The sequence below is a fragment of the Nerophis ophidion genome, linkage group LG09 (genome assembly GCF_033978795.1).
Source record: "Nerophis ophidion isolate RoL-2023_Sa linkage group LG09, RoL_Noph_v1.0, whole genome shotgun sequence".
Classification (NCBI taxonomy): domain Eukaryota; kingdom Metazoa; phylum Chordata; class Actinopteri; order Syngnathiformes; family Syngnathidae; genus Nerophis; species Nerophis ophidion.
The window spans coordinates 19,520,464-19,545,730 of NC_084619.1; the positions used below are offsets into that span (position 1 = coordinate 19,520,464).

At 39.8% G+C, this 25,267-nt stretch overlaps 1 protein-coding gene and 1 long non-coding RNA gene across 3 annotated transcripts; one reads left to right on the plus strand and one right to left on the minus strand.

The window, feature by feature from the left end:
- Positions 1–1,183: 1,183 nt before the first annotated feature.
- Positions 1,184–12,783, minus strand: LOC133559105 (uncharacterized). Its single transcript, XR_009808096.1, has 4 exons — positions 12,659–12,783; positions 11,072–11,100; positions 1,693–2,017; positions 1,184–1,613 (listed from the first exon to the last, which is right to left on the minus strand). It is a non-coding gene; the product is annotated as an uncharacterized LOC133559105 (long non-coding RNA).
- Positions 12,784–16,038: 3,255 nt separating this feature from the next.
- pla2g12b (phospholipase A2, group XIIB) lies at positions 16,039–24,570 on the plus strand. 2 transcript variants are annotated; one of them, XM_061909935.1, is made up of 4 exons: positions 16,039–16,562; positions 18,767–18,843; positions 18,935–19,100; positions 24,169–24,570. In XM_061909935.1, the coding sequence occupies exons 1-4, from the start codon at positions 16,097–16,099 to the stop codon at positions 24,285–24,287; spliced, it is 828 nt and encodes a 275-aa protein (XP_061765919.1). In that variant the 5' UTR covers positions 16,039–16,096; the 3' UTR covers positions 24,288–24,570. The 2 variants fall into 2 exon arrangements, with proteins under 2 accessions (XP_061765919.1, XP_061765920.1); XM_061909936.1 differs by having other exon boundaries at positions 18,767–18,831.
- Positions 24,571–25,267: the final 697 nt, after the last annotated feature.

The following is a 25,267-nucleotide window of genomic DNA, read 5'->3' on the forward strand; positions in this document are numbered from 1 at the left end:
ATTGGCGCCTATGACCACATATACATTTTTTTTTTTCAGCATATTCTAAAAAATGTTGGCCTAAACGAAGCATCTTCAAGCATAAAAATGGCTACATGAATTAAAATATCAATACTGCAAAAGTAGTGGTCACTAGGTGAAACCTAACCAATCAGAGCACACTGCTCAGCCTCAGGTAGCATCCAGTCTGGGTGAAAAGGGGACTATGTAGGTGTTATTTCATGTCTAGAGGGATTTTATATTGTTATAAACTATTTGGAAGGTTTTTGTCATTGTATAGCTTTGAAAATATTTGATTTATAATTCCTACTTTGCTAAATTTAATTCACCATGGTCAGGTTGACTCAAATACAATATTGGCTGCTCTGCATTCTTCAGTCTTCACTGTCATAAAAGAAAGCATTTTACAGTTCCGGACTGTGTTTGGAAGTAGCATAACCATTCTCACGATTAGAAGATACACTTTATAGATTATTTTAATCACATATCCAATCGTGTATCATTAGGCGTAAATTTTAGCATCCAAAGGCCAAAAGTATGATTATTTAGTGGGACATTGAACACATCGTAGTCAATCTACGTGCCTGCTATGCAGTGCCAAATCTGGAAGTGACCTCACAGCTCGCGAAGAAAAAAGTACAAGTAACCAACGAGTAGTTCGATAACAGGCCATTGTCGTCAGGTAATACTTAGTTTTAAACACTTATTTTGCACACTCAAATACGAATAGACCTTACGCTTATCCATCCATCCATCCATTTTCTACCGTATGTCCCTTTTTTGGGGTCACGGGGGGGTGCTAGAGCCTATCCAGCTGCATTTGGGCGGTTGGCGGGGTACACCTTGGACAAGTCGCCGCCTCATCACAAGGCGAACACAGATAGACAACATTCATTTGGTTAATCTAAAAGTACTTTATGAGGGTATACCAGCTTTACACTCACTAAAATACCAACTAAACTTGCTAACCATCCCTTAAATAGGTAAATGTCTGACAAATCGGTTTTCGAATGAGTCGCGATTCTTATTTGTAACGGTTCTTAATTTAAAATGTGTTTGATGTGATGGACTCGAGTGGTAAAACTATTAAAATCTAATAAAATGGTTGCTTAAAACCAATATAAATATTAAGAACCCAATGTAGTGAGAGCAACTGTCCCAAAATAGGGAAAGATGATTATACTGGTTCACAATTTATTAAAATACAATTAAAAACCAGTCACGTTGTTGACACTAAAATACCAAATATGACAAATGTGATGGGCAAGGGTACAGTCACGACAGGCGTGTGGGTACGTATCCCTGCTCCGCCCACTTCCACGGCATCCTGCACAAAAAATAAAAGGGAGGCAGGCCACAGGGATAAAATCAACTAAAACCACGGAGACGCTATCCGGGCTGACGTCACACTTACGTGCAAGGCAGGGTTTCCCCTGCCTTTGCTGTAGTTCCGCGTCAACGTATTGGGTACCCACACTCTCCTCGCCAGTCTCCGGTCACTCGCGGGACCTACTTGTCCATAACCGTCCCGCTCCGCCTCCTGGTCGCTCCCGGGGGTGGCCGCAGGTCCCTGGGTCCAAATCGCCCCACTGTCCACAGTACCACACAGCCAGCTAACGACGCACAAGCCCGCAAGCTCACAGCCAAAGTCAGTTGGGTGTCCCCACAGATCCACAACAGTATGGCACTTACTTGGGCGGCAGAGTTTCCTCTGCCCCTGCCTGTTGTGGACGTCTTGGGGTTCGTTCCGGTAGCCTGCGTCCACCCGGTCGCTCTTGGCAAAGCCTGTCGATTCTTCCCCGTCCCGGCTAAAACCTGCCGAATCCTGCCGTCCCCTCTCCTCCTGGCAAAGCCTGTCGTTTCCCTCTGTCGACCCTGCTCTCGAAACCTCTTTCTTCCTTTTCCTGTCGCTCCTTTTAAATGTGCAGTCCTAAGGCTCCACAGGTGCGTCCAATTTCCCGTGCCGTTGGATTGAGCACTGTGGTTGTTAGGGGCAACCAGCTAAAAGGGGCAATGTCTTGAAATGCCAGCAAAGTCCACAAGGAGTAAGAACATGCAATTAAAGACAATCAAATTCCAAACTATAAAAACATGCAATTAAAACTATAATCCAATCCTAAAATATAAAAAACATGCGATTTAAAATCCACAGCAATAAAACACTAACACTTGCATGGCAATGAAACATAAACAAATTAAATCCCCTACTTGTGTCCCATCACATCGACACCTCTGTTCTAGGGAGTTTCTGATTGCCATGAAACACCTCAGTAGTTTTGATACTCCAGCAGAGACAGGAAATTGTCGGGAATTGTCCAATTGTCTCCTGGAAAAAGTCACACCACTTGAGGGGACACAAATGAACGTTAACCACCATTTAATGCACTTGTTGACTTTAAAAAGTCATCAAGGCCCCGCCCGCCCAACAGGATCATCAGATTATCTTCAGAGAACCTTGTCTTACAAGTGTGATCATAATCACAACATTAAATCTTGCATGTATGTGTGTGTCGTTGTTAGGACCTGAACAAAGAGTCGAAGCAGAGCGGGCCCATCAGAGACCGCCTGACGGTGTTCAGTGACGTCTTTGATATGTGCAAAAGCTCATCTGTATTTGGATGCATCCTGGGGGAAATTAAAGTTGTTCCATTTCTACTGTACCCACTGGCTGAGGGTTTTTCTTTTCTTTTTTGAGTATGTGCCATGCCGTCTCATGTGTCGGAGGGACGGTGAGTCCCTGGCGTAGTGGGTGGAAGTGGAGCAAACCGCAGTCATGGTGCGTCACACAGCTGGTTATCAGAGGACAATGGCTCCTCTGCGTTTTTTTTCAGATGTGTAAGAGGGGCATGGAAAGTTCTGCAATATGTGATGGATGTGCTCACAATCTTCCTAAAATGAATTATATTTAATTATTTTATATTATCGGACATTATACTAAGTGGGACATTAATGCGTAGGAGCTATTCAACCAAAACAGTGTCATTTGCATGCCTTGGCAATATAATGCACAGAAAGGATAACTTTATCATCATCCACATTTTCTACTAAAAAGTGTCCTGCCCATTATTCCAATTGCTTATTAAATAAATAACATTTTTAATAGTAATTTAAAGTATGTTGAATGCTAAATAAAACTGGCATTTGTTGCCAGTCCCCACTTCTTAAAATTAGACTTAAAGGCCTACTGAAACCCACTACTACCCACCATGCAGTCTGATAGCTTATATATCAATGATGAAATATTAACATTGCAACACATGCCAATATGGCCTTTTCATTTTACTAAATTGCAATTTTAAATTTCCCGGGAGTTTCGTCTTGAAAACGTCGTGTAATGATGACGTGTACGCAAGACGTCACAGGTTTTAGGAAGTATGAGCGCTGCGCACACACACAGCTAAATGTCGTCTGCTTTAACGGCATAATTACACAGTATTTTGGAGATCTGTGTTGCTGAATCTTTTGCAATTTGTTAAATTAATATTGGAGAAGTCAAAGTAGCTAGATGGAGTTGGGAAGCTTTAGCCTTTAGCCACACAAACACACGGTTATTCCTTGTTTATATTTCCTGGAAGTGAAAATTTACTATGGATCAGAGCGCGGTCAAACGAACATGAAACACGACGAAATGTCAACCAGCGGGTTTCGGTGAGAAAATTGTGGTTAAAAAGTCCCTTCTTACCGGAGAAAAGCTGAGCTTGTGCCGTCCATAGCTGCCGTCGACTCCCCTGAGACACTGGCGTCAAGACACCCGTGGACGTACACCTCCGACTATCAGGTACTATTTAACTCACTAAAACACTAGCAAAACAATAGAAAGATAAAGGATTTCCCAGAATTATCCTACTAAATGGTTTAAAAACATCGGAATCCGTCCCAATGCAATCGCGTTTTTGTTTTTTTCAACTTTTTTTGTTTTTTTCTAGTCCGTCGCTATCAATATCCTCAAACACGAATCTTTCATCCTCGCTCAAATTAATGGGGAAATTGTCGTTTTGTCTGTCCGAATAGCACTTTTTGTTGGAGGCTCCCATTATAAACAATGTGAATATGTGAGGAGCCCCCACACGTGTGACGTCATCGTCTGCGACTTCTGGTAGAGGCAGGGCTTTTGTCTTAGCAATACGAAAGTTGCAAACTTTATCGTGGATGTTCTCTACTAAATCCTTTCAGCAAAAATATGGCAATATCGCGAAATGATCAAGTATGACACATAGAATGGACCTGCTATCCCCGTTTAAATAAGAAAATCTAATTTCAGTAGGCCTTTAACAAGAAATGTAATGCTTTAAATTCCTTAAAAATGTTTGTTTCTATTTACATATTCCTAGTATTTCTGGTCTCCAATTATGTTTCTAGGCTTATTTTCTATAAAGATTAAAAAACAAGTTAAAACTCACACTTGTTTCAGTCTTACCCACACATTACCCCAGGGACAGTGTGGCTATTTGCCCTATCAAAGAATCTCAGGAAAAGTCCTTAATGTGTGCAGCAATGTTTTTTCAGTCCCAGTGCCCTGTGCTTTGCAGTGGTTTGTTGGGGGAGCAGCACCAGCAAAAGGGACTTAAACCGGATTGACAAACTGATCCGGAAAGCCGGCCAAACTATTGGTACGCAGTTGGAGGCGTTTGTGTCAGTGAGGGACAGGAGGACACTGGACAAACTGCTGGCCATCATGGACAATCCTGCCCACCCATTCATTCTACCAGACAATTGAGGGACAGCGGAGCTAATACTCCAAAATGCTCCTTCAGCTTCATTCCCACAGTGGTCGATTCAAGAACTGCTTCATCCAGCACTCCTTCCAGCTGTATAATCACATAATCACTCGCCATACAGCAATAGATGATATCTGTCTATTACCTGACACCTTCTGTGTTAGCTACCTCTCTTTGTTTTTAATGTATATTTTCTGCTAGATTGCTCTCTATTTTGTACTGCCCTTCTTTTTTTTTTTTGCTGCAGCTGATACATATACTGTATTATTGTACATGGTAATTGGGATTTCTTATATATTGTATATATTATATAAAAACATGATATATAATAATGTATCAGTATTTATAATATACTGTATATCTAATATGTATATATTACGTATACGTTATATTTTATATTGCTACTATGGTACATTTTTGGTCTACTTTATACCTGCATTATCCTTTGTAACTGAGCTATGGTGTGGAACAATTTCCCTTGTGGATCATTAAAGTTTGTCTACGTCTAAATCAGCTTAGGCGTGCAACAATTGAACCTCCATGGAGTATTTGCACTAACATTTAGTATAGCCTTCATATCTATCATCAAAAGACTTTCAACTAGAAAAGCGGTCACAGGGCCCAGATCTCCGACAGGTCCTGTTTCCCAATAGGAAACCACTTAAAAAATCCTGAATCCAGACAGTGATCCGGAACACTCCCTAAATCTAATCACTTGCAACATTTTGACGGACAAGGCGGGGGTTGTTTGGTTCATCTGACGCTTTCAAACGGGCTGCAAGAGGGTTCACCGATCAGTCCGAGCAAATGGGCGTGATTGTCTTATAGTGGAAGGAAATACACGGAGAGAACCCTATTGTCAATCATCCAATTATTTTAGGTTGTCCTGAAGAATTTGGAGGTAATCCTCCTTTTTCATTGTCCCATTTACTCTCTGTAAAGCACCAGTTCCATTGGCACCAAAACAGGCCCAGAGCAAAATACTACCACCACCATGCTTGACGGTAGGGTGGGTGTTCCTGTGATTAAAGGCCTCACCGTTTCTCATCCAAACATAGATGTTTGGATGAGAAAAATATATTTAGATTATTCATATATTATATTATGTATATATATATATATATATATATAAATATATATAAAATGTTATATATTATTTATTATTATCTGTTGTGAGCAAACTGTGGTGCTGAATTTCCCCAAGGGATCAATAAAGTAGCTTCTATTCTATTCTATTTTATTCATATTGTTGGGTATTGTGGCCATCAGCTATTTGTTTGTTTCATCTGACCACATAACTTTCCTCCAGAAGGTCTTATCTTTGTTCATATGATCAGCAGCAAACTTTAGACAAGCCTTGAGGTGTTGCTTCTGGAGCAAGGGCCCTTCTTCTTGCATGGTAGCCTCTGAGTCAATGGCGATGCAAAACACATTTGACTGTGAACACTGACACCTTTGTTCCAGCAGCTTCCAATTCATTGCAGACCTGCATTTTTGGTGGTTCTCAGTTGACTTTTGATCATCCTGACAAATTTTCTCTCAGCAGCAGGCGATTGCTTATGTTTTCTTCTTGATTGTGGCAGTGAAAAAACTGTGCCATGCACTTTATTCTTACCAACATTTGTCTGCACAGTTGCACTTGGGACCTTAAGCTGTTTTGAAATGGCTCCAAGTGACTTTCCTGACTTGATCAAGTCAATGATTCGTTTTTTTCAGATCTGTGCCGAGTTCCTTTGTCTGTAACAAAGTCTAATGACTGCATCACATGAGCCCTATTTAAATGGGCTCAGTGAAGTCAACAGGTGTCGTCAATCATAATCATTCACATTAAGTTAAGAGGCCATGCCATGAAGCTAATTTGATTTGATTGTAACTTTTCCACATCACCAAACTTGATAATGTATGTTGCTTTATGTATACTTTTGACCCAGCAGATTTGGTCACATTTTCAGTAGAGCCATAATATATTTATAAAATAACCAAACTTCATGAATGTTTTTGTGACCGACAAGTATTTGTTCCAATCACTCTATCCAGAAAAAATAAAAGTTGTAAAAATTATTGGAAACTCAAGACAGCCATAAGATTATGTCCTTCACAAGTGTATGTGAACTTTTGACCACGACTGTGTGTGTGTGTGTGTGTGTGTGTATATATATATATATATATATATATATATATATATATATATATATATAAATCAATCAATCAATCAATGTTTACTTATATAGCCCTAAATCACTAGTGTCTCAAAGGGCTGCACAAACCACTACCACATCCTCGGTAGGCCCACATAAGGGCAAGGAAAACTCACACCCAGTGGGACATCGGTGACAATAATGACTATGAGAACCTTGGAGAGGAGGTAAGCAATGGATGTCGAGCGGGTCTAACATGATACTGTGAAAGTTCAATCCATAATGGATCCAACACAGCCGCGAGAGTCCAGTCCAAAGCGGATCCAACACAGCAGCGAGAGTCCCGTTCACAGCGGAGCCAGCAGGAAACCATCCCAAGCGGAGGCGGATCAGCAGCGCAGAGATGTCCCCAGCCGATACACAGGCAAGCAGTACATGGCCACCGGATCGGACCGGACCCCCTCCACAAGGGAGAGTGGGACATAGGGGAAAAAAAATAAATATATATATATATATATATATATATATATATATATATATATATATATATATATATATATATATATATATATATGGGTGTGTATTGATGTTATTTAGCAAGGCTATAAAAAGTTTGGAGACCTCTGTGTTGTATTGTATTTTTATATTGTATTGTGATCATTTCAATGTAACATTATAGTAAAGTGCTTTATTTTTACACCAGAACAGAACGTTCCAGCCATAACACGCTCAAAGGACCAAGATATAAAGCCTGTGTCTCGCTATGCTGTACATAAAACCACATGTGCATTAGCCTTCAGGGCAATAGCACATGCTATATCTCCTATGGCTGTGCTGCATGTGAACAAATAGTCACTTTGTCATGGAGACAGACTCATAAAGAGAGGCTTGTTGTATGATTGTGATGAATGTTCTGGTGAGGATTCGGTAGCTCATATGAAAAGGTCCGCACTTGGTCTTCACGGGATGTATAGCAGCAGCAACAAGAGCATCTTTTAGGATGTTAAAATTCCTTGAATTTTCCAAGTTGAAAACATTTTTTACTTGGAACTTCAGAATATTATGACATTAAGTGTAAAAAATGTAGGGTATTGACCTTGTATTAACTGTTTAGTTTGTAAAGGAAATTTGTGACAATATTAAAAGTCCCTTTTATTTTACATGTATGTGTTTTCTTTATAAACTATTTAATTTGATCTATTACAGAATTAAGATTCATGGCATTTATAAATTGGGGCACTATAGCTCGGATCCAGGTTCAATCCCCGCTTCTACCATCCTAGTCACTGCCGTTGTGTCCTTGAGCAAGACGCTTTACCCACCTGCTCCCAGTGCCACCCACGCTGGTTTGAATGTAACTTATATATTGGGTTTCACTATGTAAAAGCGCTTTGAGTCACTAGAGAAAAGTGCTATATAAAATATAATTGATTTCACTAAATTCCTTCTCGTAACATACTCGATCATGACTAAAATGCATTTTGTATGGTTTGTTTAACTAATTAGACTTTTTGTACAAAATCTTACTAAAGGGCTTAGATGGTAGAAAAGCAACTTGAGGGTTGATGGTTTGTATCCAGCTTCCGCTATGCTAGTCACAGCCCTTGTGTGCTTGGGGAAGACACTTTACCCACCTTGCCGCTGGTGGGTGGTGGATAGCACCTTGGGTGGGAGCTTATGCCATTAAGTATGGTTACAAGTAGTAAATAAGTAAGTAAGTACATTTTATTTTCAAGAGCTTTTCACAAATAAAATCACAAAGCACGCTACAAAACCTAGGTGAAGGAAAACAACAATTCAATTTAAAACAAGTACAGACCATTTGCCATTTAAATTGTAGTGAGGACAGGTTGCAGTGTGGCATGTAGACAAATATTAGCGGATTTGTGGCAATGCATTAGTTATCGACTCATACTCAAACACGTCAGCACCAACCGAAAGCTGCATCAAAGGTGTTTCTCATCCATGATAGTCATAGTCATGACCATTCTTCAAGCAAAATACATCTCTCCTTCAAAGAGTACTGCATTTTTACATCACAGATGCCTTAAGTGTGTCTCGGGCACCATTTTTGGACCGAAACTTGTTATTTTCATATTATTTTCAGACATATTCCTATTATTTAGGTATTCATTATTAATCCATCTTCTTCCGCTTATGCGTGGTCAGGTCGCGGGGGCAGCAGCCTAAGCAGGGAAGCCCAAACTTCCCTCTCCCCAGCCACTTCGTCCAGCTCTTCCCGGGGGATCCCGAAGCGTTCCCAGGTCAGATGGGAGACATAGTCTTCCCAATTTGTCCTGGGTCTTCCCCGTGGCCTCCTACCGGTTGGACGTGGCCTAAACACCTCCCTAGGAAGGCGTTTGGATGGCATCCTGACCAGATGTCTGAACCACCTCATCTGGCTCCTCTTGATGTGGAAGAGCAGCGGCTTTACTTTGAGCTCCCCCCGGATGGCAGAGCTTCTCACCCTATCTCTATCTCTATCTCTATCTCACCCTTGACAGCTTTGCCTTTCTGCTCAGCTCCTTCTTTACCACAACACATCGATACAGCGTCCGCATTACTGAAGACGCCGCACCGATCCGCCTGTCGATCTCACGATCCACTCTTCCCCCACTCGTGATCAAGACTCCTAGGTACTTGAAGTCCTCCACTTGGGACAGGGTCTCCTCCTCAACCCGGAGATGGCACTCCACCCTTTTCCGGGAGAGAACCATGGACTCGGACTTGGAAGTGCTGATTCTCATTCCGGTCGCTTCACACTCGGCTGCGAAACGATCCAGTGAGAGCTGAAGATCCCGGCCAGATGAAGCCATCAGGATCACATCATCTGTAAAAAGCAGAGACCTAATCCTGCACCCACTAAACCGGATCCCCTCAACGCCTTGACTGCGCCCAGAAATTCTGTCCATAAAAGTTATGAGCAGAGTCGGTGACAAAGGGCAGCCTTGGCGGAGTCCAAACCTCAATGGAAACGTGTCCGACTTACTGCCGGCGATGCGGACCAAGCTCTGACACTGATTGTACAGGGAGCGGACCACCACAATCAGACAGTCCGTTACCCCATACTCTCTGAGCACTCCCCACAGGACTTCCCGAGGGACACGGTCGAATGCCTTCTCCAAGTCCACAAAGCACATGTAGACTGTTTGGGCAAACTCCCATGCACCCTTCAAGAACCCTGCCGAGAGTATAGAGCTGGTCCACAGTTCCATGACCAGGACGAAAACCACACTGTTCCTCCTGAATCCGAGGTTCGATTATCCGGCGTAGCCTCCTCTTGGTGGAAAATTTTGCAAATTTGTTAAATAAATAAACAAAAAATATATATTTTGTTGTTTTCTTACTGTGCCGAAAATGAACCGAACCGGGACCTCTAAACAGAGGTACGTACCGAACCGAAGTTTTTGTGTACCGTTACACCCCTAAGTAGTAGTAGGCCTAAGTATTCATTAAAAACCAAGCATAAGTTTTATTTAACAAATATTTTTTATATTTTTGGCCACTGGAACATTACACACAGTTTGAACAGTAGCACTATGTTTAAAATATAAAAATAAAACAGCGAATTTTAGCAAGTGATTCTTTAGTTGATTGGCAACACTAAATTGGCCCTAGTGTGTGAATGTGAGAGTGAATGTTGTCTGTCTATCTGTGTTGGCCCTGCGATGAGGTGGTGACTTGTCCAGGGTGTACGCCGCCTTCAGCCCAATTGTAGCTGAGATAGGCGCCAGTGCCCTCCGCGACCCCAAAAGGGAATAAGCGGTAGAAAATGGATGGATGGATGGATGAATTCTTTGTTGTATCATTAGATTGAGCCCACGAACCACAGTTTGAGAATCATTGCTCGAACACAAAGATTTATGAAGAGGTTTTGTAATATTGATTAGCTTTTATTGACTACCGTTTTTTACGGATTATTAGCCGCACTTGAAATCCATTTTTTCCCTCAAAACTCGACACCGCCCCTTATAACCCGGTGCGCCTAATGTAAGGAATAAGTTTGGTTGAGCTTACCCACCTTTTAGCAATTTTATTTGGTACATGGTGTAATGATAAGTGTGACCAGTAAGTAGGAGTCAGACATAAGAGATACATGTAGGCTTCACCGTTTGATGTGCTTCAACATACGAGTATTTTTATGGTGTGTGTATAAGGTAAAACCGTTTATCTGGCGTTTTGTTCGTAATATTATGCAAAAGCAACTTTTCTTACCTCCTGGTACCTGCTGATCTGTATCTCCCCTGTAGTGAAACAAAAATAAATATTATCAACAACAGTATCAATATTAGTTATAATTTCTCATAGCAGTGATTTAAATCCCTCATTTACATTATCATTAGACATTTATAAAAAAAAATTAAAAAAAAAAAGAACAATAGTGTCACAGTGGCTTACACTTGCATCGCATTTCATAAGCTTGACAACACACTGTGTCCAATGTTTTCACAAAGATAAAATAAGTCATATTTTTGGTTCGTTTAATAGTTAAAACAATTTTACATCATTGCAATCAGTGGATAAAACACTGTCCTTTATAATTATAAAAGCTTTTTTTTTTTTTTAAATCTACTACGCTGCTAGCATGTCAACAGATTGGGGTAGATCCTGAAATACTATGTATTGAATGAATACAAAATCGTTTTGAATCGGAAAAATATAGTTTTTGAATCGAAAATCGCGTTGAATCGAAAAAATCGATATGTTATCGAATCGCGACGCCAAGAATCGATATTGAATCGAATCGTGGGACATCCAAAGATTCGCAGCCCTAATATTTATATTCAAATCTCAAAAATATATTTCCAAATACACGTTTATTTATACAAATTCTTGATTTATTTGTATGTCACATTTTTATATTTGTACATTTTATTTGTATATATTTTAAAATCTCAAAAATATATTTACAAATATGTGTTTATTTATACAATGTATTCATTTATTTGCATGTCATATTTGTATTTTCATTTGTATATTTATTATTATATGCATATGTATTAATAAAATTTTGATATATATAAGTTGATGTGAGACAATTCTACTTCCATAAAACTCAACTCAACTCAACCTAGTGGAAAAAGGACATATTAAGTTTTACATATTAGAGTATACTGTGAAATTTTTATTAAAGATCAAATGTTGCAATAGTCATGTATTTAATTGTATTTTGAGCAAACCTTATAGTTTTTAACTTCGGTATAATTACAAATATAAAGAAACTTTGGATCAGTAAAGTGTGACATAACGAGCATAATTCTCTTTGAACACTAGAGGGCAGCAGTGAATAAAGAGAAAACTTTTCCCACTATCGAAGGCAGGGGTCGGCAACCCACAATGTTGAAAGAGCCATATTGCACCAAAAATACAATGAAAAAAAATGTAAAGCTTCACATCAGTATTATAATGAAGGCAACACATGATGGAAGCGTCTATATTAGCTATCAAAATGACTATGTGTTGCAGGCTGATGCAAATGTTGAAATGTAATATTTATTCTACATCTACACATTTCTACAACACTGGAAAACATTAATAAAACGGAGGCTTTTCAGAGGGTGAGATAACTCCTAGAAATTACTGGCTTAGAATGCACAGAGGTAAAGATGTGTGTGTTCAAGTGGAAGGAAACGAAAACTACAGATAAAATGACCTCAAATATAAAACACGAGGCATAAAGATGCATTATGTAAATGCAGCTAGCATAAATAGCATGTTAGCATCGATTAGCTTGCAGTCATGCAGTGACCAAATAAGTCTGAATAGCACTCCACACAAGTCAATAACATCAGCAAAGCTCACCTTTGTGGATTCACGCACATCATAAAACATTTGATGGACAAATAGAGACCAAGAAGGAGTGGCATAAAACACGTCTTTCTGTGGCAGCATCAAGGAATGTTGTACATGTAAACAAACTATGGTGCGTTCAAAGACTTCCGAAATTAGGAAAATATGGAGCGCCAAATACTCTCATCAGTGTAGCAAGTTTAATATAAACTGTGAGATTTTCAACAATTAGGAAGGTTTGTGTCATGTTTGTCCTCCTACAGAAACAATATTAAAACAAAACAAAAAATGTTCCTCATATTTTTCCATTTTTATACATTTTTGAAAAAGCTCCAGGAAGCCACTAGGGCGGCGCTAAAGAGTCGCTTGTGGCCTACCCCCGATCTAAGGGGTGTCCAATATTTCTAATGAGGGCCGCATACTCAAAAAAATCAACAGACGCAGGAGCAATTTTGATATTTTCTAATGTTTAAAACCAATACTATACAGGATTTTTTTTTTTTTTAAATAATTTTGATATTAGCGTCAACCTTTTCTTGTCATATTACAGTTGCCAATTAATATGTTTTTGTAAAAAAATTCAAAATGTTAAAGGCCTACTGAAATTAGATTTTCTTATTTAAACGGGGATAGCAGGTCCACTCTATGTGTCATACTTGATCATTTCGCAATATTGCCATATTTTTGCTGAAAGGATTTAGCAGAGAACGATAAAGTTCGCAACTTTTGGCCGCTAATAAAAAAGCCTTGCCTGTACCGGAAGTAGCAGACGATGTGTGCGTGACGTCACTGGTTGTAGAGCTCCTCACATCCTCACACGTTTACAATCATGAACACCAGCAACTAGAGCGATTCGGACTGAGAAAGTGACAATTTCCCCATTAATTTGAGCGAGGATGAAAGATTCGTGGATGAGGATAATGAAAGTGAAGGACTAAAAAAAGAAAAAAAAAGGCGAGGGCAGTGGGAGCGATTCAGATGTTATTAGACACATTTAATAAGATAATTCTAGAAAATCCCTTATCTGCTTATTGTGTTACTAGTGTTTTTATGAGATTATATGGTACCTGAAAGTCAGAGGGGTGTGGCCACAGGTGTGGTGACCGCCAGTGTCTCTGAGCGAAGCCAGGCAGCTACAGGAGGACGCAAGCTCCGCTCATAACTACCGTAAGAGCCGACTTACTACCACAATTTTTTCACTCAAACCTGCCGGTTGACATATGGTCGGGAACCTGTTCGCTTGACCGCTCTGTTCCATAGTAAAGCTTCACCTTCGGGATATTTAAACAAGGAAACACCGGCTGTGTTTGTGTTGCTAAAGGCAGCTGCAATACACCGCTTCCCACCTCCATCTTTCTACTTTGACTTCTTCATTATTAATTGAACAAATTGCAATAGATTCAGCAACACAGATGTCCAGAATACTGTGTAATTATGCGATTAAAGCAAACTACTTATAGTTTGGATCGGGCTGGAAAAAAATGTCCACTACAACCGGTAACGTCAAACCCACGCGACATCATACCGCGACGTTTTCAACGGGACACTTCGCGGGAAATTTAAAATTGCAATTGAGTAAACTAAAAAGGCCGTATTGGCATGTGTTGCAATGTTAATATTTCATCATTGATATATAAACTATCAGACTGCGTGGTCGGTAGTAGTGGGTTTCAGTAGGCCTTTAATATTATTTTGTAGAATTTGCTGCGCGTTGCACTTTGGTACGGAGCCCCTAAGGCCTGGGTGTCAAACTCTGGCCGTGTAATTTCATTTGGCCCTTGAGGCAATATCAAATTAACATTAGAGCTGGCCCACCGGTATTATAACACTGCATTCGCCGCTAATACTCATTCTCGTCAACCTTCCCGATTTTCCCGGGAGACTCCCGAAGTTCAGTGCCCCTCCCAAATGTCTCCCGATTTCCACCCGGACAAATATATTGGGGGCGTGCCGTAAAAGCACTGCCTTTGGCGTTCTCTACATGTCGCCATGTCCACTTTTCCTCCATACAAACAGGGTGCCGGTCCACTCACATAATAAATGCGGCTCATACACACACACAAGTGTATGCAAGGCATGCTTGGTCAACAGCCATACAGGTCACACTGAGGGTGGCCGTATAACAACTTTAACACTGTTACACACTGTGAACCCACAGCAAACAAGAATGACAAACACATTTCGGGAGAACATCCGCACCGTAACACTACATAAACACAACCGAACAAATACCCATAACCCCTTGCATCACTAACTCTTCCGGGACGCTATAATATACACCCCCGCTACCACCAAACCCCGCCCCAACTCAAACCCGCCGCCGAAAATAGGCATTCAATTTGTATTTTCATTTTATTTGATATGCCATTGATATTTTTTAATATTAGTATTTAAAACTCGATTGTGCATGTCACTATAAAGTTATATAAGCCTTGCTTGGTCAATATTCAATGCAAAACTTGTTTGGGTCCCTATTAAAGGATTAATTTGTTCAACCTCGGCCCACGGCTTCGTTCAGTTTTAAATTTTGGCCCACACTGTATTTGAGTTTTACACCCCTGCCCTAAAGGGACATGGGGGAACTTTTTTTATTTTATTTTTATTTTTTTAGATATGTATCTCGTGCGCATTAGACACATATCTAAAATACAAAAATTAAAAAAAACTCCCCATGTCCCTTTAGGGGCTCTGTACTTTGGACACCTCTGCACTACCTAAAATCTAATATTTAGGGAAATATTTGTAGCCAGCATGTCTTTATTCCCATTTAACCACTGATATATGTATCCATATTTTTGTAAAACATATTTTCAATACATATGTTACATTTCAATACATAATTTAAAAAAATATATTTAGACTTTTTGTGTTTGCTGCGGGGTCTTTCCTTCGAGGTTCAAAGTAAAGTGAATTATATTTATATAGCGCTTTTCTCAAGTGACTCAAAGCGCTTTACTTTGTGAAACCCAATATCCAAGTTATATTTAAAACCAGTGTGGGTGGCACTGGGAGCAAGTGGGTAAAGTGTCTTACCCAAGGACACAACAGCAGTGCATAGGATGGTGCAAGCTGGGATCGAACCTGCAACCCTCAAGTTGCTGGCACGGCCGCTCTACCAACCGAGCTATACCGCTATACCGAAGTGCCACTTCTTCTCAACAAGCCACAGGTGTCAACATGCATTCCTCGACATGCTAACTGAGTCAAATGTAGTCAACATCAGTCATCAGCCTCATAGATAAGTTAGTGATGACATCAGCTGTTTGACCCCAGAAGAAAAAGATTAGGGAGAAACACTGATGACAGTTGACCTTTGCCCCCCTGCAGGAGCGAGTGCCCCGCTGTCTGCTGGATCCTAATCACAGGTCAAAGTCTGCTTCCGAGTGTGTTGTCACACTCTCACAACACTCCTCTCGTCCTGTCGACAACACCACTGACATTCTTGCCAGCATGCTGCTGCGGACTCTTCTCCTCCTTCTATGTGTGTCGGCCGGCGTGTGCGCCACTCTGGGCCACTACCAGTCCACAGCCCAGAACCAGGAGGAACCTCCCGGGGTGGATCCACGAGACACGGTTGCAGAAGACCCCCCACTGGGTGAAGAACACAAGCAGTCTGAGGTGGACCACACAGCAGCTGAGGGTGTTGGTGCTTCAGTTGCAAGCACACAGAGGCCACCTGAAGATGTGGAGAGTCATGCTGAAGGCCAGCAGCAACCTTCTGAGGAGGAAGAGAGCAATGAGATCAAGCATGTCGAGACTAAACCGCCGGCGAACGTTTCCTCTCCGCGTGACGACAACAGCAGCTGGAGTATCAACTCGATCAGGAGCAGTTTCCAAACCGTGCACGGCTACTTCGACTCCCTGGTGGAGCTGGTGGGGGGTCACAATGGCGTGTGTCAGTACCGCTGCAGATATGGTGAGTATGGTGTCCCTAGTTACCGTCAAATGATCATTCTTTGATGTGCACATCTGATCTATTCCACATTGTGGAACGGAGAGACAAGTTCTGACAATGGCACATCTTATCTGTGAGCACACTTTTACACAAGATCAACCTGGACCTTACGTGGAGGACTGATGACTTCACATTGACCCATACTGAGATAATACTGTGGCCAAAATACTAGGACTACTGATATGCAGTTACCTTTTATTTGTGTTAATTACTAATATTATCAATCTTATCAAATGAATGATATATTTAAACACACACAAAGTAGGGATTATTCATTATAAATCAAATAATTACAAATAATGTTTTTTAACATTAAAAGAGCCCTCTGGACGTGAAATAACACCCTCATAGTCACGTTTATCGTGAGGATCTGTCACTTCATTTCTGTTCGTGCTTCCTTGTTTTGTGTTTATTTCCTACCAGTGCTCTTTTACTGCTTGTCCCACCGAATGCTGTTTTCCCTTCACCTGCTGCTGATTGGCAGCCGGGCCACACCTGGTGCTAATCAGCAGGAGGCCTCGCCTGCTTCTCAGCGCTCGAGGATTGCTTATGTTTTGAGAACCATTGTATGCACGACTGCATCCTTGTCTGTTTTTAAATACATTAACATCATCTTACCTGAAATTCACCCTCCTGGTTCCTGCATCTTGGGGTCACTACAACTGCAGCCATGCGAGTTCCTCACACTTTACACTTCTTTGATCCAATATGTTGGCTGAGGCTTAGCCAATCAGTTGCCACAATACCGAAAAGCACGCTGTGATCTCATCTAGTGGCCACTAACACGTTAGTCATGATATTTCAGGTTCTTTTAGCCATTTACATGCTTGAAAATGCTTAATTTAGGGCAAAAATATGCTTTAAATATGTTTTTTTTAATCTGCAATATAGTTATAATATCTTAGACTTTAATCAATCAATCAATCAATGTTTATTTATATAGCCCTAAATCACAAATGTCTCAAAGGACTGTACAAACCACTACGACTACGACATCCTCGGAAGAACCCACATAAGGGTAAGGAAAACTCACACCCAGTGGGACGCCAGTGACAATGATGACTATGAGAACCTTAGAGAGGACCTCATATGAGTTTGTCTAAGTCTATGAATTAGACTTAGACAAACTTTATTGATCCACAAGGGAAATTGTTCCACACAGTAGCTCAGTTACAAAGGATGGAAAGGGTAAGCGTGGAAAGGATAATACAGGTATAAAGTAAACATGTACCATAGTAGAAATATAACATATATGTAATATTTACATATTATATATACTGTATATAAAATATACAGTATGTAAAATATACTGATATATTTGTATATTATATTTGTATCTAATATATACAACATATAACAATCATATATATAGAAACATACACACACACACACACACATATATATATATATATATATATATAACATTGTGTGTCACAATTAGTGAAACAGGATGTGGTCAAGGACGACTGTATGTTTGTAATATTTGCAGTAACTAAAACCTTTTATTTTTATCAATGAGTTATTAAAATAAAACATTCCAAATTACCTTGATGGTTTTTTTTTACTTAAATTTTCATCAGTTAAGATTGTCTTCCTTATTTTATTTTTACTTTTTTTATTTTTTGAATAGTGTGTCCGTGTTTTATATATAATTGTTGGATCTTTTTTTTAAGAAAATCAAAATAATGTAAAAATGGGCTGCAATCTTTTATATTAACCAATTGCACTGTTTTAATTAGCTTTTGCGCGAATATACATAAACATATAAAAGGTACGGCGTGTCGCAGTGGGAGAGTTGCCGTGCGCAACCCGAGGGTCACTGGTTCAAATCCCACCTAGAAGCAACCTCGTCACGTCCGTTGTGTCCTGAGCAAGACACTTCACCCTTGCTCCTGATGGGTGCTGGTTGGCGCCTTGCATGGCAGCTCCCTCCATCAGTGTGTGAATGTGTGTGTGAATGGGCAAATGTGGAAGTAGTGTCAAAGCGCTTTGAGTACCTTGAAGGTAGAAAAACGCTATACAAGTACAACCCATTTATTTATTATATTATAACATTGCAGAATGTGGTTCCCTGCCCTATGAAGGCAACATTACTAACTGCATTAGACGTCACTACATTTGAGGGGTGTACCTACTGCACAGTAATGTTGGTTATTCCCCGACAGGAGAACATCCTCAGCCCCGTCCCGACTACAAGCACCAAGAACCCAATGGCTGCAGCTCCTCTATGGTGGGATTCCAGGTGAATGTTGCTGTTCATAGCAGCAAACATGTCACACAGACAATCTTTGCAAACAACACAACAATCGAATGTAGTATCTCCCCTCTGACAGCTTGACCTGGGCATCCCCGCCATGACTGAGTGCTGTAACCATCTCGACGTGTGCTATGACAACTGTGGCGTGAACAAGTACGAATGTGACACCAAGTTTCGCTCTTGTCTTCACAACATCTGCTCTGACCTGAAGAGAAGTCTTGGCTTTGTGTCCAAAGTGGAAGGTGAGACACTTGAAGATGTGAAGTTATTGCCGATACACAAATTAAGCTGCTCGGTTTTTGTGAGTACTTTATATCAGGGCCAAATCCTGCTTGGAAATGACAGCAGACCAGCCCACTAGCTCAGTTCCAAAACTTGGAAGACATTTTTTCAACAGTTTCCTTCAAACATTATACAGTAGCTCTGTTAAATACAAACCCCAAAACCAGTCAAGTTGGCACGTTGTGTACATCGTAAATAAAAACAATGCAATTATTTGCAAATCCTTTTCAACCTATATTCAATTAAATACACTGCAAAGACAAGATACTTAACGTTCGAACTGGAAAACATGATTATTTTTGCAAATTTTAACTCATTTGGAATTTGATTCCTGCAACATGTTTCCAAAAAGCTGGCACAAGTGGTAAAAAGACTGAGAAAGTTGAGGAATGCTCATCAAACACTTATTTGGAACATCCCACATGTGAACAGGCTACCTTCTTCTTTTTTTTATTAAATCAACACAAAAACACACAAGATACACTTTCCATCAGTGCATCAACCCCCCAAAGAAAACCCCTCCCTCCCCCATTCACACCCAGCCACACCCACTCACACAAAAAAGGGTTGTTTCTTTTTGCTACCAAAATGCTGGTTCCCACAACATATATAACACAGTCTGCAAGGGACACAGTCCCTGAAACACACATGATTGTGTGTGTCGCTGGTCCACTAACACTATCATTAATTACTATTTTTTATGTAATTGTTTCATATGATTTTACTTTCTTTTTTATCCCCAAAAAATGTCATTGTTTTCCTTTTTTTTTTTTTAAATCTCATTTTATTTTATTAAAAAAATAAAAAATAAAAAAAATAACCTTATCTTCATCAGACCAGATTGTTAATGGAATTAGACTTGTCTATAAGGTTTTTAAAACCAGGTCCAGTCCAGACAATGTCAAAGTGGGGCTCAGCAACACACACCCTCATCCATGTACAACAACAAAAATTAGGGAAATAACAGATTGCATATAAGTTATAAACAAAATTACATTTTCATAAAAAGCATTTGTGTATAGTCCACATTATGTCCAAGTCAGATTCAACACACACCTTCATTTTGTACACTCAAAAAAAAGGGAACACAACAACAGATGGCATATGTGTTGCTGTTGTTGCATATCTATAAACATTATTACATTTTCATAATAAGCCTTTAAGGATTTCCCATCTTTTTTCATGTTTTTTGGCATCATTATCGTTGTCAATCATGTATCTTTCTAAAGTTAAAAAATACTGAATAAATGTTTTAAAGAAAGTAATACTAAGTGAATATCTATTTTTGGCCTTAAAAATAAACCTTTTACCAAGTACTATAATTAAATTGACTAAGTCATGCTTGTCAATAAACTCTCCTAAAATAACAGAAACTATATCAAGCTTAATAAACAAACCAACCCTTGAACACGTTTTTTCAACTTCCACCCAAAAAGAAGACACAATATGACAATACCAAAACAAATGCAGGGTGGATTCAGATTCCTGACAGCAAAAGCGGCAATCATCTGACTCAGTCATATTCCATAGTTTTAACATTTTCCCCGTGGGTAAGAAGTTATAAATAATTTTAATTTGAAAATAACGGTTTTGCACATCGATAGTAGTTTTGTAGATTAGTTTGAATTTGGCATCCCACGGCAACGGGCAGTCAAAAAAGTTCTCCCATTTTCCATATGTGTTATATGGGACAGCCTTCAAAGATTTCTTTATTAGATAAAAAATTTATATTTTTATATTAATTTTAGTTCCTTTTTGCCAGGCTACCTTCTTTCCTTGAGTTGCCGCAGGGCCTATAGCATGCGCCTGCCTTGAATTATTCGTTTCCCAAAATAATTAGCGCATGCTTACTATTACCGTTTGGTCAAACTCGTGACATCCCGAGTGACACTTCCCTTGTCATCATTTTCAAAATGGAGGAGGCTGATTTCAATACCGGTAATTTGAAATCGCATAAAGGGAAGAAGATTAAGAGCTATTCAGTAGGATTTTAGGTCCAAGCTTACATCACACTCAAATTTTTTACTGCATACCTTTGGTAAGTGCCGGAGTGAGAAGAGGTTTTAAAATAATTAGCGCATGCTTACTTTTACCGCAAGGCTTTTGTAAGTGCAGGAGTAAGAAGAGGATTTAAATTAATTCGCGCCCCGGCGGCAATTCAAGGAAATACGGTAATTGGGAATATGTGGGTGACATGATTGGGTATTAAAGCAGCTTCCTTGAAATGCTCAGTCATGCACAAACAAGGACGGGGCGAGGGTCACCACTTTGTGAACAAATGCATGACAACGAGCTATTGCAAGGAATATAGGGATTTCACCATCTAAGGTCTGTAATATCATCAAAATGTTCAGAGAATCTGGAGAAATCACTACACGTAATACTGAATGCCCGTGACTTTAGATCACTCAGGCGGTACTGCATCAAAAACCGACATCAGAATGTAAAGGATGTCATCGCATGGACGCGGAAACATTTCATTACAGTTCAACACTACATCTGTAAGTGCAAGTTAAAAGTCTGCTGTGTAAAGCGAAAGCCATTTATCAACAACACCCAGAAACGCAGCCGGCTTTGCTGAGCCCAAGCTCATCTAAGATGGACTGATGCAAAGTGGAGTCCACATTTCAAATTATTTTTGGAAACTGTGGATGTTGTGTCCTCTGGAACAAAGAGGAAAACAACCATCCGAATTGTTATAGGTGCAAAGTTCAAAAGCCAGCATCTGTGATTGTATGGGGGTGTATTAGTGTCCCAAGCATGGGCAACTTACACTTCTGTGAAGGCACCATTAATGCTGAAAGGGACAACATATGTTGTCACCCAAGCAACGTTATCATGAATACCCCTGCTTATTTCAGCAAGAAAATGCCAAGCCACGTGTTACAACAGCGTGACTTCATAGTAAAAGAGTGCAGGTACTAGACTGGCCTGCTCCAGACCTGTCTCCCATTGAACATTTGTGGTGCTTATGAAGCGTAAAATAACACAACGGAGACCCGGACTTTTGAACAACTTAATGGGAAAAAATTCCACCTAAAAAGCTTCAAAAATGTGTCTCCTCAGTTCCCAAACGTTAACTGAGTGTTGTTAAAAGGAAAGGCCATGCAACACAGAGGTAAAAATGCCCCTGTGCCAACTTTTTTGCAATGTGTGTTGCTGCCATTAAATTTTAAGTTAATGATTATTTGCAAAAAAAATAGGTTTCTCAGTTTGAACATTAAATAAGTCGTGTTAGCAGTTTATTCAATTGAATATAAGTTGAAAAGGATTTGGACATCATTGTATTCTGTTATTATTTACGAATTACACAAGGCGCAAACTTCATTGGTTTTGGGTTTGGTAGATGATTGTTGAGTAACTTTCTAGCAAAGCGCTCCTGGGCTGTCAAACAGTTAAAATATTTTACATTTAAATAGTGCCATTAAAGTAAAGTACCTTTAAGTTATTGCATTAACTTTGACACCCCAAATAGTGAGGACTATTTTTTTCAGAATTTCAGAACTTTGACATAATAAATCAACAAAAATGTAATGTTTTCTGCAGAGTACACTAGTCGTCAAGAATATACAAAATAATAATAATAGTGAAGGGAGAAGTCTTGGCCCCGTGGTCAACTTAGTTGAATAACCCTGCTGTGGAAATATATGTACATACTGTAAATCAGGAGTTCTTAACCATTTTGACCTCGGGGCCCAACTTTTCCACTACAGAGGGGCCCGGGACCTACTGAAATATTAACACTGACGTAGTCATCGTACTCTTAATTTGTATTCAATGTTTAAATCTAACGTACTTACGGTTTCCAATTTTGTCAAATGATATGAAACCATGCATTAATCCCACAGATTATTATTTATCTAACGTATAAACTTTAGGCTTGGGTCAGGCTTATTAGAAAAATAAGTACTAACCAATTATGTTGAGTAAACAGGGACTTATCAATATTTGACGAAAAATACATTTACATAAAATTATGTTGCGCTAATATACATAAACTAAATTATTAATTAATATATTTCTTAGCTAAACGGTCAATGAAATTAAGGTGCAAGCTAAAATACCGCTACACCACTTTAGTCATTTTTTTTTGCGCTTAAGAAACTTCCCTATGACCTTAGCTCCAGACTTCTCATGTTTGTTTGACATTGTCACTACTGCCAGTGGCTTCACGGTGGAAGAGGGGTTAGTGCGTCTGCCTCACAATACGAAGTTCCTGCAGTCCTGGGTTCAAATCCAGGCTCGGGATCTTTCTGTGTGGAGTTTGCATGTTCTCCCCGTGAATGCGTGGGTTCCCTCCGGGTACTCCGGCTTCCTCCCACTTCCAAAGACATGCACCTGGGGATAGGTTGATTGGCAACACTAAATTGGCCCTAGTGTGTGAATGTGAGTGTGATGTTGTCTGTCTATCTGTGTTGGCCCTGCGATGAGGTGACAACTTGTCCAGGGTGTACCCCGCCTTCCGCCCGATTGCAGCTGAGTTAGGCGCCAGCGCCCCCCGCGACCCCAAAAGGGAATAAGCGGTAGAAAATGGTGGAAAAGTGTATTACTAGTGAGTACCTCTGCAGCCCTTAAAAACCACAGCTGAGAAACAGATATTTTTTGGCGGTCCTCTCGATGGCGCAAATGGCCTAACAACGGGCCTCGGCCCTATGGTTAAGACACACTGTAATGTATTCATATACAGGGCAAAAGATGAAAATCTGAAGTAAAAAGCTACTGTACATGTATTATTGTGGTGAACTATACATGTATTCATTAATTCTTATAATACTAATAGTTATAATACAAATAATATACAATAAAATAATATATAAAAAATAAAATATTTTAATGTGCATATATAGAGGTAATTGATGAATATTAATCATTTGTATTTATATTTTGAAAATAAATATAATAAAATAGAATGTATTTTATATCATATATACTAAGCATTGCTATCTTTGTAAAAGTAAACATTGTCTTATTATTGATTTCATTGGCTTGAAAATAAAATCCTCTGCTTGTGGTTTTCCCTCCTGTCAGCCTGCGAGTCAATGGCGGACGCTTTGTACAACACAGTGTGGACTCTTGGATGCCGGCCTTACATGAACAGCCAGAGGGCAGCTTGTGTGTGTGAGGGGGAGGAGAGGGACGAACTGTGACACTGTGGATGCAAACTGTAACTACCAAAACTGTCAGTTTTTATTAGTTTGGAATTACAAAAAGCAGGATTGGAATATTTTATAATGAACAACATGTACACTTTCTGCAGTGCATTCGTCTTTAAGGCCAATTGTTGGGCCTTAGGACTCCATCAAAATCCATGTCTTTAATAACTCCAGAGTGTTTTGTGGTAATAATTCTGACTGTACAAGACAACAGTGTATTATATTTGTTATTTATGCGACCACAGACGACGACGATGTTATGAAAGACCTCATGTCTTCATGTCTACTTAACATACAGTGGGTCGAAAAAGTATTTAGTCAGCCACCGATTGTGCAAGTTCTCCCACATAAAATGATGACAGAGGTCTGTAATTTTCACCATAGGTACACTTCAACTGTGAGAGACAGAATGTGAAAAAAAATCTAGTAATTCACATTGTAGGAATTTTAAAGATTTTATTTGTAAATTATGGTGGAAAATAAGTATTTGGTCAACCATTCAAAGCTCTCACTGATGGAAGTAGGTTTTGGCCCAAAATCTCACGATACATGGCCCCATTCATTCTTTCCTTAACACGGATCAATCGTCCTGTCCCCTTAGCAGAAAAACAGCCCCAAAGCATGATGTTTCCACCCCCATGCTTCACAGTAGGTGTGGTGTTCTTGGGATGCAACTCAGTATTCTTCTTCCTCCAAACACGACGAGTTGAGTTTATACCAAAAACTTATATTTTGGTTTCATCTGACCACATGACATTCTCCCAATCCTCTGCTGTATCATCCATGTATCCATTTTGGTATAAACTCAACTCGTCGTGTTTGGAGGAAGAAGAATACTGAGTTGCATCCCAAGAATATCAGACCTACTGTGAAGCATGGGGGTGGAAACATCATGCTTTTGGACTGTTTTTCTGCTAAGGGGGCAGCACAATTGATCCGTGTTAAGGAAAGAATGAATGGGGCCATGTATTGTG

Excerpts from the sequence above, each read along its gene's own strand:
- pla2g12b (XM_061909935.1), top strand. The coding sequence starts at position 16,097 with ATGCTGCTGCGGACTCTTCTCCTCCTTCTATGTGTGTCGGCCGGCGTG. Across the intron at positions 18,844-18,934 it reads CCTCTATGGTGGGATTCCAG|CTTGACCTGGGCATCCCCGC; the intron begins GTGAATGTTGCT and ends CCCCTCTGACAG. Across the intron at positions 19,101-24,168 it reads CTTTGTGTCCAAAGTGGAAG|CCTGCGAGTCAATGGCGGAC; the intron begins GTGAGACACTTG and ends CCCTCCTGTCAG.